The 12,551-nt window shown below is 53.4% G+C and overlaps 1 protein-coding gene across 8 annotated transcripts in view; it reads left to right on the top strand.

Annotated features, from left to right (window-relative positions):
- Window positions 1-12,551, top strand: part of RAP1GAP2 (RAP1 GTPase activating protein 2) — a 233,298-nt gene that overhangs the window by 102,621 nt on the left and 118,126 nt on the right. For 7 of the 8 annotated variants that reach the window (XR_013446056.1, XM_078068051.1, XM_036097956.2 and 4 more), the window contains one exon: window positions 11,840-11,924. The exons of the other annotated variant lie outside the window; for it this stretch is intronic. Coding sequence is in view for 6 of the 7 variants with exons in the window: in XM_078068051.1 (XP_077924177.1) it covers window positions 11,840-11,924 (85 nt within the window). In the remaining variant the exon portion in view is untranslated. The remainder of the gene's footprint in view (window positions 1-11,839; window positions 11,925-12,551) is intronic. 8 annotated transcript variants of the gene reach the window in all.

Below are 12,551 nucleotides of genomic sequence, written 5' to 3'. Positions count from 1 at the left end.
GCTTGTCAGGAAGCCAGCTTCGGAGACTAGCTACCACATCTGTCTTTCTTCTCTGCTACTTCTTCCTGGAACTGTTTTGGGGCAGGTATTGGATCCTCTGGTGTTTTTGTCTTTTCTTTTTCATTTTCCACATCTTTGTCTTTTTGTTCTACTTTTTGGGAGACTTCCTCAACTTCCTCAAAGTCGTCCCATCATATTTTTATTTTCTAAGATCTCTTTCTTTCCTGATCATTCCATTTTTTATAGCATTCTCTCCTTGTGTCATGGATACAAAATCTTGTCTTATCTCTCAGAAGGTATTACTTTATAGTATATTGTGGAGGTCTCCATTGTTTCCTTGCTTTGTCTGTTACCTCCAGGTTCCTCTTGATTATTTTGAGATCTTTCCCATATGTTGGAGGCCTTCCTCAAATGTCTGGCTACCCTTGGCTGTGTTTCTGTAGCCAAGAGTGGGGCACTAGGGAGTGGGTTGGGAGCTGGTGCTTGGGCTGGTGTGCCACCTGGGAGCTTCCATGCAGGGTGATGACTAGGTAGCAAGCTTCCCTTTCACTGGAGGAGCCCGGATGCCTTTTCTCAGGGATCGCTGGTCAGTTGTTCAGTTTCTTATAGTGGTGGGTGTTGGGGAGGTTATCTGGCTGTCGAGGAAGTGATGGGTTGGAAGTGCTCCGTGTTTCAAGTATCAAACACTCCCCCAGGGTCATCCATCCCCAGCCCATCTTCCAGGCACCAGTGATGTCTTGTAGGCTGAATTTTCCTCTTCTATTACATTTGCTCTTGTCAGTTCACACTTTAAAAAAATCCAAAAAACTATTATTTTAAGGGGCTTCAGAAGAAGCAAAATAAATTCAGATAATGAGTCTGCTGTGTTCATCATGGAAAGTCTCAACAGGCTGAAAATGATGTCTGTCTCTCCCTCTATGTCCGTATCCATTTCTGTATTTATATCTATCTCCCCTGAAGGAAGTGAGAGAGAGAACTATTTAAAAATTATTTTTTACTGTGATACGTGCCATACATCCAAATTGAATTAGGCAGCAAGCACCCATGTACTTGCTATCTGGGTCAAGAAATACTAACAGGCTGGGAAAATGCTGATACTCTGTGCTTTTGTGGCTCCATGGCTTTGTGATTTTGGGTCTGAAGCTGTCTGAGGCCATGACCTTGGGAGCTGGCTGTCTTTGCTGTGACCATGGTGTCGCTCCTTCTGCTGAGGCCAGGCAGTGCCAGGCTGAGTGGCCGACCACGTGAGGGAAGCTGCTCACTCGGCAGTTTCCAGGTGATGCAGTGCGCTCAGGCTGGATGACACGCGCACCCGCACCTCCCTTGCCCTTACTCCTGTCTCTCTCTGCTAAGGCTTTGGTACTTTTCTGAACCCATCTGGGTTTCCCGGGGCCCCATGACTTGCGGTGTGTCCAGAATGATCGTCTGCCTCCTGCAAAACTAGTTCTCCCCCTCCTTGGTCTGTGTCGTGGTTGAAGCACCCATCCCTTGGTTTTCTGAAACCAGCCTTTTAGCTTCTCCTCCTCTTATCACGAAGTGATCTTAGTTTTGCCTCTGAGATACCTTATGACCCCCTGGTTCTGTTTCTGTGGCCGTAAATGCAGGGGGCGCCTGTCCTCCCTCTGCCTCCTGCCCTGCAGCAGAGCCCTGCCTTGGCACTGCCGCTCCCCATTGCCCATGAGATAGACTTCAGATGGCTTGGTGCCTGTTTCCCAGACTGCGCTCCCGTCCACAGACCTCCGTCACTGTTTCTGTCATGTCTGGGCGCCCCTGTGGTAGCCCTTTAATAGTTTCCCTTAACTGCTTAATTAAATGAACTCATTTTATTTTTATAAGATTTTATTTATTTTATTTGGGGGGGAGGGGCGGAGGGAGAGGGAGAGAGAATCTCAAGCAGACTTCCTGCTGAGTGCGGAGCCTGACGCGGGGCTTGATCCCACCACCCTGAGATCGCAACCTGAGCCCAAACCAAGAGTCGGACGCTTAACCGACTGAGCCACCCAGGCACCCTTTGAACGAACTCATTTTATTTATTTTTAAGATTTTATTTATTTATTTGGCAGAGAGCATAAGTAGGCAGAGTGGCAGGCAGAGGGAGAAGCAGGCTCCCCGTGGAGCAGGGAGCCTGACGCAGGGCTCGATCCCAGGACCCTGGGATCACGACCTGAGCTGAAGGCAGATGCTTAATGACTGAGCCCCCCAGGCATCCCGAACGAACTCATTTTAGAAGGCGGTGCTGTGTCACCCCCGTAAAAGGAGACTCAGAATAGCCTGCCGTAAATAGAGGGCACCTGTAAAGGACCGGTAACTAGCCATTGAGGAAAGAGCCCCGCGAGCACCTGCCGTGCCAGCAGTGATGTGTGCACCTGATGCTGGGCATGCGTGATGCGGATGCGCCTCTCGAGTGAGCCCCAGTTCTTTCCCACCGTCAATGCACTGTGGAGCCGGACTGCCTGGGGCCAGGCTCTGCTCTGCTGCCCTTCAGCTGTGGGAACTGGGGCAAGTCACCCCACCTCTCGGAGTCTCAATTTCTCCTTCTGTAACGCGGGGTTAATAATATTTGCTGCAAAGGGTTGTTGTGAGTCTTAAATGGGCCAGGCCTCCAACAGCCCCCATCCATGGTAAGCCTGGGGGCTATGGGCTTTCACTTTTCCTTTTCGAGGGCCTGCTAAGTGCCAGGGAAGTGTTTCCTCCGCATTGATGACACAGGATGGTCTGACTCGGTGCTCTTTGCTTTCACTCCTCCGTGCCTCTGCTTCTTTGCCGTTCCCGGGTAGGTGCTAGCCTTGCTCTCAAGGTCTCGCTCAAGGTCTAGCTCAGCTGTCACCTCTTCTGTGATACCTGAGCCCGTCTCCCAGGGAGACCTGGCCTTCCCTTCCCTGTGTCCCATGGCACTTTATTCTGTATAATCCACAGTTGGTATTTGGCAAGAGGGTCTTTCACGTGGGTGTGCTGTGCCTTCAGGACGGTGTCTGCATTTTCACTTCTCCTGCCTGGATTGTCTTCTCAGGTGCTTGTAAATAGTCCCGAAGTCACTGCCCTTGGTAACTAACACACAGCGCACCCTGGATCTCCAAGAACTCAAGCTGCAGGAACATGAGAAGGTGCTGGCTGGTGTCCTCTCTTCTCTGCCTCTCCTGGGCACGCAGGACAGGTGGAGCTGGCTTTCTCATTGTGATGGGAAACTGCAGTGGGATTGGAGTGGGGGGTCTGGGGAGTTGAAGCCCAACGCTCAGATTTCTGACTCTGTGACTCTCAGGCCCACACCAAACCCCTCAGGGTCTGCTCTTACTCATATGGGAGCCGTGCAGCATCAGTCAGTTCTAAAAGTTGTCTGTTCGGTAAAGCTTTTCCCAGGAGTGTGTAGATGTGCCTGTGTGTGTAGGTTGGACCATCGGCTCTGAGATGTGATAGAGGAGGAGGCTCGGGTGTCCCACACCAGTGGCCGCGGCTGGGTCTCCAGGGCTGGGTGACCCTCCTGTGTTTTTCCTCTTTGTGCCTGCCCTTTCTCCTACCCTGGCCCAGTTTAGGGACTCAGGGTCCTCGCCCAGCACACCCAGAGAGAAGCCCGTAAGTTCTTGGAAGCTACAGACACGAAGTATTGCCCAGACCTCCCCTTGGTCCCACGGGTAGCCCCGTCTCATTGCCCAGGGTGTAGCCTGTTTACCTCCTGTGCAGCCCTGGCTTCTGCCGTCGATTCATTCCTTATGGGGGACCCATAGGCCCTGTGGACCCCTGACACTCAGGGCCCCCCTTTTTTTTAAATAAGCTCTATGCCCAACTTGGGGCTTGAACTCATAGCCCTGAGATCAGGAGTCACATGCTTTACTGACTGAACCAGCCAGGCGCCCCAGCGCTCATGCTTTATAAACGTGTGTGCATGGACCAGCTGTACTTCTTGACCGGTTCTCCCTGAGATGCGGCCCGCTCACTTTTCGCACACTCATGCTGCGGTGATTGGGGAACTGCACTCTTTGGAGACCAGGAGACAGGCTGGCTGTGGATTTGGGCATCTCCCCTTGCCTCTCCGGGCCTTGGTGTCCTTGTGTGTGTGATTAGGTTGTTGAATGGCTTCTCATGGTTTCTCCCAGAGCTGCTGGGGGTCTGTGTCCATGCACCCCAGGATTGAGTGGGCGTGGTGGGGGTGGGGGCGGCCATTTTGCATTCCCGCGGAGTTTGGAGTCATCAACGGTCCAGAATTGGGTTCCGAATCCCCAGGAACCAGCAGTGTGCACAGGGATGGGACACGACACCAAAGTCAAGCCTGCCAGATGCTGCCGGGTGAGCAGTACTTGCTCCTTCCTGAGAGGCTCTTCAAGGGGGGCATTGGGACTCACTCCCTCCACCTCCTGGAACCTCTCATTCCCAAATCCTGTGCCCCCTTCTGTCCCTCTGCTACCCTGCCAACTCCACTGGGCCCTGTTCTTCTCCCCTTCCACGTCTGCCCCAGCACAGGATGGACATTAACCCCCTCACCTCTGTGTCTGTCCTTTTGGGGCTTGCAATCAGGCCATGAGCGTGTGCCGAGGACCCAGTGGCTCACACCGTGGCTGGGCTCTCCTGTCCCTGCCTCCCAGGCTTAGGGTCCAGAGTGTATGGGCAACTGAGTTCCCCCATCTGCAGCTGCTCCTGCCTCCCTCCACCCTCTGACTGGCTTTCTGCCTCGGCCCCCCTCCTCCATGCCCACTCCTTCCCGCCTTTGACGGCAGCCTTGGAAACAGCAGCGGTGGTGACCAGGTCTTCTGGAACCAGGCCCTGTGCTAAGTGCCTCATTGGCCTTATTCAGCCCACCGGTGAGAGGGCTGTAATTATACCATTTTACAGATGAGGAAGCTGAGGGGCATGGAGATGACGTGACCCGACCAGGGTCACATAGCTAATTGGGGTAGGGCTAGAATTCAAATCCAGGCCTATTGAACCATAAAGCGAATGCCTCTGATCCACAGTACGTGCTGCCCATTTGCCTGGCCCTCTACTCCATCCAGCCTGCTGCCAGGCTCTCCTGCCAAGCCTGGACAGAACTTCTTGAATATGTTTCCAACCCCAGGGATGCCCCAGCACGCCGGCTGCTAGGATGGGGGCTACGTGATTGTGCCACAGGGCCTGGGGTCTCTGTAGACGGCAAGGCAGACTCCTCTGGGCATGGACCCTCAGTCTGCACCCCGCTCATCCCTCCCCCTGGCCCGCCTTGCCCAAGCACTACATAATTGTCTGCCACCATAAAAGCTGTCTAAGACACTAGTCACTGAGGAGTTGAACACAGTTTTCTGAGTCCTGTTCAGGGAACAGGTGTTGGGAGTTAACCTGCCCATTCTGCAGACGAGAAAGCAGAGAGATTTTGAGGTTCAGCTCGTCAGGCCTAGAGCTAGTCCTGGCTTCTAATTCCCCTTTCTTCTCAGCGTGTCTGCTTCTTATGATGATTTCTCGTGAAGCTTTTTATGTTATTCCTATTGTTTATGGTCTAATTATATAAGATGGGGAAATATGAAACGTTAGAACTCAGACGATCTCTCCAAATAAATGACAGTGCAGGTACTTCTGAGTGCTGGGAGTGGAGACAGAAGGCCTCGCTTTCAACAGGTGTGAGTATGAGGGAGCCCTTGTCGGTGTCTGAAGTCTTGCCACAAAGCCAGAGCTTGCACGCAGCCCGGGGCCCTGGGGGCACCAAAAGGCAGCCAGGGCAGAAAGTAGGCAGCAGAAATGACAGAAATAGAGCCCATTCAGCCCCTTCTCTCTTATTCCTTTTAAAAAACTGAATTATAATTTGCACACCGTAAAATTCACCCTTTAAAGTGTATAATCCAGTGCTGTTCAGTATATTTACACAGTTGTGCCTCCATCACCTATGTAGTTCCAGAACGTTTTTATCCCCTCAGGAAGAAACCCCGAACCCATTAACAGTCACTCCCTGCTCCTCCCCACTCCCCACCAGGCCCTGGCAACCACTGATCTACTTTCTGTCTCTGGATTTGCCTGTTCTGGACCTTTCCTGTAAATAAAATCACACCGTATGTGGCCTTTTGTGTCTGGCTTCTTTCCTGTAGCATAATGTTTTTGAGGTTCATCCACACTGTAGCCTGAATCAGTACTTTCTTCCTTTTTTTTTTTTTTTTTAAATGTTTTATTTATTTATTCATGAGAGTCAGAGAGACAGAGAGAGAGAGAGAGGCAGAGGCAGAGGGAGAAGCAGGCTCCCTGCCTAGCAGGGAGCCTGATGCGGGACTCGATCCCAGGACCCTGGGATCATGACCTGAGCCGAAGGCAGATGCTTAACCATCTGAGCCACCCAGGCGCCCACTTTCTTCCTTTTTATGGCCGAATACTATTCCATCCTGCGGCTAGGCCACATTTTGTTTTTCTGTTCATCGCTTGATGGACACTGGGTTATTTCCGCCTTCGGTTGCTGTGAATGGTATGTCTCGTTCCTTTTGGTTCAGTTTTCCTGGGAAGCTCTTTACAGTGGCCAGCTGTCTGCATTCTTCTAGCTTGGCTCTTTGGAAAGCAGGAGAAAGCAGAGCTAGATATGGCTGGGTGGCTGGGGCCCCAGTGGGGTGAGAGATGCAGAGGGAGTTTGTAGGTTTGGGAGAACTCTCTGCCAGAAGGAGGGCTTAAACCTGGCCCCAGAGCCGTCTGCTGGTAGGTGGGTATTTTTCCTGTTGTTGATTATTAACCGATCATTATGATCCTGAAAGTGGATCCCTGGGGCTAGAATTGGTGTTTTTTTGAAATGCCAGAAATGTTTTCAAAGACATTAAACAGTCCTGGATCCTTCCTTGCTTCTCTCTCTCCACTTGGAGATCAGATCACCGTTTTAGGAGTTATAGTAACAATAAAGATGATAATAATAATAATGGTCTATATTTGTATAGGACTTTATGTTTTATTTCACAGTGATGACATTTAATTCCTCAGAACATCATCGCCCCCATCTTTGCAGATGAAGGAAGTGGGACCCAGAGAGGGGAGGTGACTTACCCGAGGGCACACAGTTGGGGTAGCAGGTAGATCCAGACTGGAACTTGGGAGTCTCTTGATCCCTAGCGTAGGGCACTTTCACAGAAGTGGGGAGGAGATGACCTCAGATGGTCTAGGGCAGGGAAATCTGAGGCTGGACAGAAGGAGCTAGAAGGCCTGGGTGTTGTAAGTAGGGCCCTCGCCTGGGGGGGAGATGAACAGTCCCATCTGGGTGAACCATCCCCTGGCTTTCTCAGCTTCCTCCACAGGCTCCTTGATCATTTCCTCTCGAGATCTGCATTTGGCTAAAGCCAGCTAGGCCCTCTCCCAGCTGCCCCAGGTTTGCCCATGTTTCCTGGGAAGGAATCCCAGAGCAGAGAACCTCAGTGTTAGGTGGTTCCGGGGCAGAGGGATGCTGAGTGGGTAGCACCCCCACGACCCCCAGAGGCTGGAGGAGGCCGCTGACCTGCCCATTTGTGTCCACCATTATCACCTTTCTCTTTGAGCAGAGTGTATGCTCTTCCTCCTCCCTCTTCTGCCTTCTCTCCATTCCCATTTTTCCCTCATCCTGTGGGTCCCTGTGTGGGTCTGGGACCCCATGTTGTTGGAGCTGTGTGTGAGCATTTGGCTGGCCTGGTTGGAGAGGCAGTTTCAGACTCTGTGCCGTGACAATGTCAAGATCACTGTGGGTCACAAGAAAGTTGTTACAAATAATAGTAAGGATACCACCTCTGCTAATAATTTACCTTTCGCTTATAATAAATGAGAGCAGATTCAAGGTTACTTCTTGGTATAATCATGTCACTTTCACCTACTCGTGTGTGATTTGTTTGCTTGAGAAAGGGCTGGAAGGGCACTGAGCACCCAAGTTCTTACTCTGTCTTTGCACCAGCTGGTGGCCGGGCTGGGCCTGGCTGTCCCCGGGAAGGTGGCTCCCGCACACGAAGGTTGTGAGGGCGGGGGCAGGACGAGGTTGAGCCCCGCTGACCATGGCAGGGGTGGTGAGGCGCAAGCGGGGGATTCCATTGTCTTTGTTTTTGGTCCTCCGATGACAAAGACACCAGTCAAATTGAATTAAGGGGCCACCTTAATGACCTCTTAACTTGATTACATTTCCTAATAAGGACATATTCATGGGTACTGGAGGTTAGGACTTCAACTATCTTTTTTCGGGGACACGATTCATAATAGGCAGTTGGCTCTTCATTAAGTACCTTTGGCTTCTAGGAGTTGAGAATGGGGATGGAGCAGTGTGTCCTGTGCCCTCCCATAGGTGCCCTTCAAAGCCATCAGTGTACCAAGGCGGGGTAGGTCTGTGACCAAGGGCCTGTGTGTACTCTGAGTCCTGCTCTTTTTGAGGGCAGCAGTCTTGCCTTCTGTCCACCCTGGCACCCCATCCGGAGTCTTGGACAGAGCCCTAGAACAAGCACGAAGCCGCTAGCCCCTGGTGCTCATTCCTGCTCCAGCACCTTCCAGGCTCCAGACACCATTCCGGAAAGCCTTCTGGCTGGAAGACAGCTTGTGCCCCCACTGAACTGTCCTCACCACTCCCTGGTGACTGGTCCCAGGAGCTTATGCCGGCATCCAGGGAAAACAGGCTGGTGCAGGGAAGCGGGGCTCAACCTAGGAGGGGTTGAGTGCGGGGGCCCTTTGCCTGAGACTCAGGGGCCTTGGGTAGTAGTCGCATCTGCTTTGGTCCCATGGGAGTGGACGGCTTGCACCTTATGGCGAGAAGCAGACAGCGTGACTCTGTGTATGAGCGTCCCTACACCAGTGATAGTAAAAATCTGCCAACATTGCCCTCCTCTAGGATTCGTGTGCCTACAAATTGGGACTGCGGTCAGGCAAGTGCGCCACAGCCTCATCCTGTAGACTTTGGGCAAGGGGCTTGCCTCCTGTCCTCTGCCTGCATGCTTCTTTCTCCTTGGCTCCCAGCCTCCGAGGGGAGCTGTCCTCGTCCATCCTCACCTCAGGGGACCTGAAGGTGGTGCCCCCATCCCTGCTCATCCTTCCGCCCCTCCCTTTCCCTTATCATGGCTCTCAGGGACTAGCCCGTTGATGGGGAGCAGTAGCTGCTTGGGAGAGGGCCGAGTGGCCGGAGGGGGCGAGCCTGTGCTGGGATCCAGCTCCATGGGGTCCGCAGGCAGGAGAGGGCCAGGACAACTGGGCTGGACCCCGCACTGGCCCAAGGCCATCAGTGGGAGGGGAGGTGGTGGCTCTTGACTAAGAGGTAGAAGGAGCCTCATTCATTCCTTTGCATGTGAGTGTGTGCACATCTGCACGAGTCGTGGCCCTGCTGGTTCTTGTGCCAGTTATAGTCTGGACCCGGAGGGGGGCACCCCCCTCTTCCCCACCCTGAATGAGAGCTAGGTCCAGGAGGACATGAAGAAAAAGACAGATGGAGGATCAGAAAGGGGGATTGGCAGGTTGAGGTTAATGGGGGTCATATGGATCCTCTTCGAAGCCAGATGTTCACGCAGCCTCCTTACCTGGTTGCCTAGAGGACAATGAGGCATGGCCCGCGGCAGGGGTAGGCAAGGGTCATGCCAGGGTACACAGGGCCCCACAGCACCTGGTCTGGTTTCTTTCAGGTTGGGCTGCCCTGTGGGCTAAGGGGAGCCAGGCTGGGGTGGTGTCTGGCTCTCAGGGCAAGGGCTTCTTCTGGAAAGGCAGAGGGCGAGGCTCTGTAGGGAGGGTGGGCTTCTCTCATGAAGGAGGCCTGGGGTTGGGGTTGTCATCCCTGTTGGCAAGATGGGGCTAGAAAGTATAGAAGCATTCTCTTGAGGTGGCAGTGGGGGTCCTTTGGACATTGAAATAGGACCCAGGTGTCAGACTGACTCTGCTGCTTCAGGGTGGGGCTTTGGAGAAGGAAGCAGTTGCAAAGTTGGGAGGCTTGGCGACTCAGCCAGGTCTTGGGCTCTTGATACCGTTACCCTCGCCGCTCCACGCTGTCTCAGGAGACAGCCAGGGCACGTCCAGGACGCCAGAGGCCCTTGTCTGGGGCTCCCCCAAGTTCTGCCCAGCTGGCCCTGTTGCGTAACCGTTGCTCCAAAGGCTTATCTCACTGCCAGCATCCTGCCTGGGGATCGGACGGCAAGCTAGCACCGCCTGGTCACCAGCGAGGGCCAGATGGAAAGTGGGGAGAATGTGAGAGCAGTGAACTTGTTGCTGTCGTGTTGTCATGGTGACACAACTCTGTTGAGCTGCTTCTCCACGGTCCTAGCCCACATGGACTAAAATAAGTTCTACCTGCAGCTGACACAGCAGGCAGCCCCATCCTCCCAGGGTCAGCTCTCTGGCCGCGCGGGTGTGTGTGTGTGTGTGTGTGTGCACACTCACAGGGGCAAAGGGGACCCGGGAAGGATGACTCACAAACGTTTATATTCCTCTTCTGTCTCTCTTTTTTTGGTCCTGAATTCAAATGTATTTCGAAATACATCTACCGAATGTATAGCTGTATTTTAGTAACCTCTATAATTTTGACAAATGAAAATGCTTGAAGATGAATGGTAACTGCTACAGTTTCAGGGCCTAATTATTTTCCACTGTGTCACTGCGGTAAAACGGTTACGCTTATTTTGATGCCTTTCAACATTTGTCCGTGCCTCTGAGGCCTGTGGGTGTTGTGGGTCCTCTGTCTTCAGAGCGCGGTTCTCAGACTGCACTGTGCATCAGAACCAGCTGGAGGGATTGTAAACCCAGATTCCTAGGCCCCACGGCTGAGACTCTGGTGTGCACCTGAGCATTTGCATTTCTCACGAGTTCCCAGGTGATGCTGATGTGGCTGGTACAGGAACCGCATGTGGAATAGCCCCAGGGGGCTCAGTCTGTTAAGTGTCTGACTCTTGATTTTGGCTCAGGTCATGATCTCAGGGTTGTGAGATCGAGCCCCAGGTCTGGCTCTGCGCTCAGCAGGGAGTCTGCTTGAGATTCTCTCTCTCCCTCTCCCTCTGCCCCTGCCTCTGCTTGCGCACACTCTCTCTCTCTCTCAAATAAATAAACAAAAAATGAAACAGGGGTGCCTGGGTGGCTCAGTCAGTTAAGCGTTTGTCTTTGGCTCAGGTCACAATCCTGGGGTCCTGGGATCGAGCTCCACATTGGGCTCCCTGCTCAGCGGGGAGCCTGCTTCTTTTTTTTTTTTTTTTTAAAGATTTTATTTATTTATTTGAGAGAGAGAGAATGAGAGAGAGAGAGCACATGAGAGGGGGGAGGGTCAGAGGGAGAAGCAGGCTCCTTGCTGAGCAGGGAGCCCGATGCGGGACTCGATCCAGGGACTCCAGGATCATGACCTGAGCCGAAGGCAGTCGCTTAACCAACTGAGCCACCCAGGCGCCCGGGGAGCCTGCTTCTGCCTCTGCCCCCCTCACCCTGCTCGTGTTCTCTCTCTCTCTCTCTCATTCACTCTCTCTGTCTCTCTCTCAAATGAATAAATAAAATCTTAAAAAAAATAAAAGGTATTTTCTAACTACACTGGACTGTGCTAGGTTGTTTCTTTTTTTTGAAGATTTTATTTATTTATTTGACAGAGAGAGAGAGACAGCGAGAGAGGGAACACAAGCAGGGGGAGTGGGAGAGGGAGAAGCAGGCTTCCCGCCGAGCAGGGAGCCTGATGCGGGGCTCGATCCCAGGACCCTGAGATCATGACCTGAGCCAAAGGCAGATGCTTAACGACTGAGCCCCCCAGGTGCCCCCGGAATGTGCTAGGTTTTAAAACGAAACAAAACAAAGTTTAGAACACCCCAGCAGAGAGTGCGGTGCAGCCTGGTCTCGCGCGGTGTGTGTTAGAGCAGGTCCCCATGCCCACTCCTGTAGGCGGGGAGAGGCGACGGCTCGGCAGGCCCTCACTGACCTCTGACCTCTCCCGTATTCTGTGGCCTCTTCACAGGAAGCAGGAGCTGGCCAACAGCCCGGACGTGACCTTCCCAGACCGGCCGCTGTCCCCCCCTCTCACCGCACCTCCCACTATGAAGGTAAGAGGCCTAGAGTTGGGCAGTGGCGGGGCAGTGGCTGTCCTTTTGGCCCAGTGGGTGCCACAGAGCGCCCCGACACCCCAGGAGGCAGTGTCTACCTGAGCTCACCGGTGCGGGAGGACAGTGTGACTGAGATTTGGGGGTGTCAGAGGCTGAATGAGGCCTTGGGGGGCTGTGGGGTCGAGCACAAGGGGCCCAGGCAGGAGGGAGTGAGGACACTCGAGTGTAGCCTGCTGTCTTCACTTGGTCTTAGCCAAAAGGCTGAGAAGGGATTGCCGCCTGGTGTCTTTTGGTTTTTTTTTTGTTTGTTTGTTTTTAAGGGGCTACTTCCCAGGAGGGCTGCCTGGTGCCGGGGCTGGGGAAGGTGGGTCCTGTGGGGCGGCATCCTCCTGGGACTTGGGTGGCACTTGCATGCTGCTCTACCTGCCTCTGGCCCCCCTGGGCTGGCCCTGTCACCCCAATCCCTGTGGGAGACTTGCTCTGGAGCTTCTGGGGGTCAGTAAATCTTTCCTATTAGCACTTCATTCACAAGTCTCCTTCCTGGGAGACCACCTCCCAGAACCCTGGGCCCAGCCTGCTCATTCCTGGAAAGGAGCTGAGGCAACTGCACCCTCCCCCCACCATGCC

The sequence above is a fragment of the Halichoerus grypus genome, chromosome 2 (genome assembly GCF_964656455.1).
Source record: "Halichoerus grypus chromosome 2, mHalGry1.hap1.1, whole genome shotgun sequence".
Taxonomy (NCBI): domain Eukaryota; kingdom Metazoa; phylum Chordata; class Mammalia; order Carnivora; family Phocidae; genus Halichoerus; species Halichoerus grypus.
This window is presented reverse-complemented; position numbering and strand designations above follow the sequence as displayed.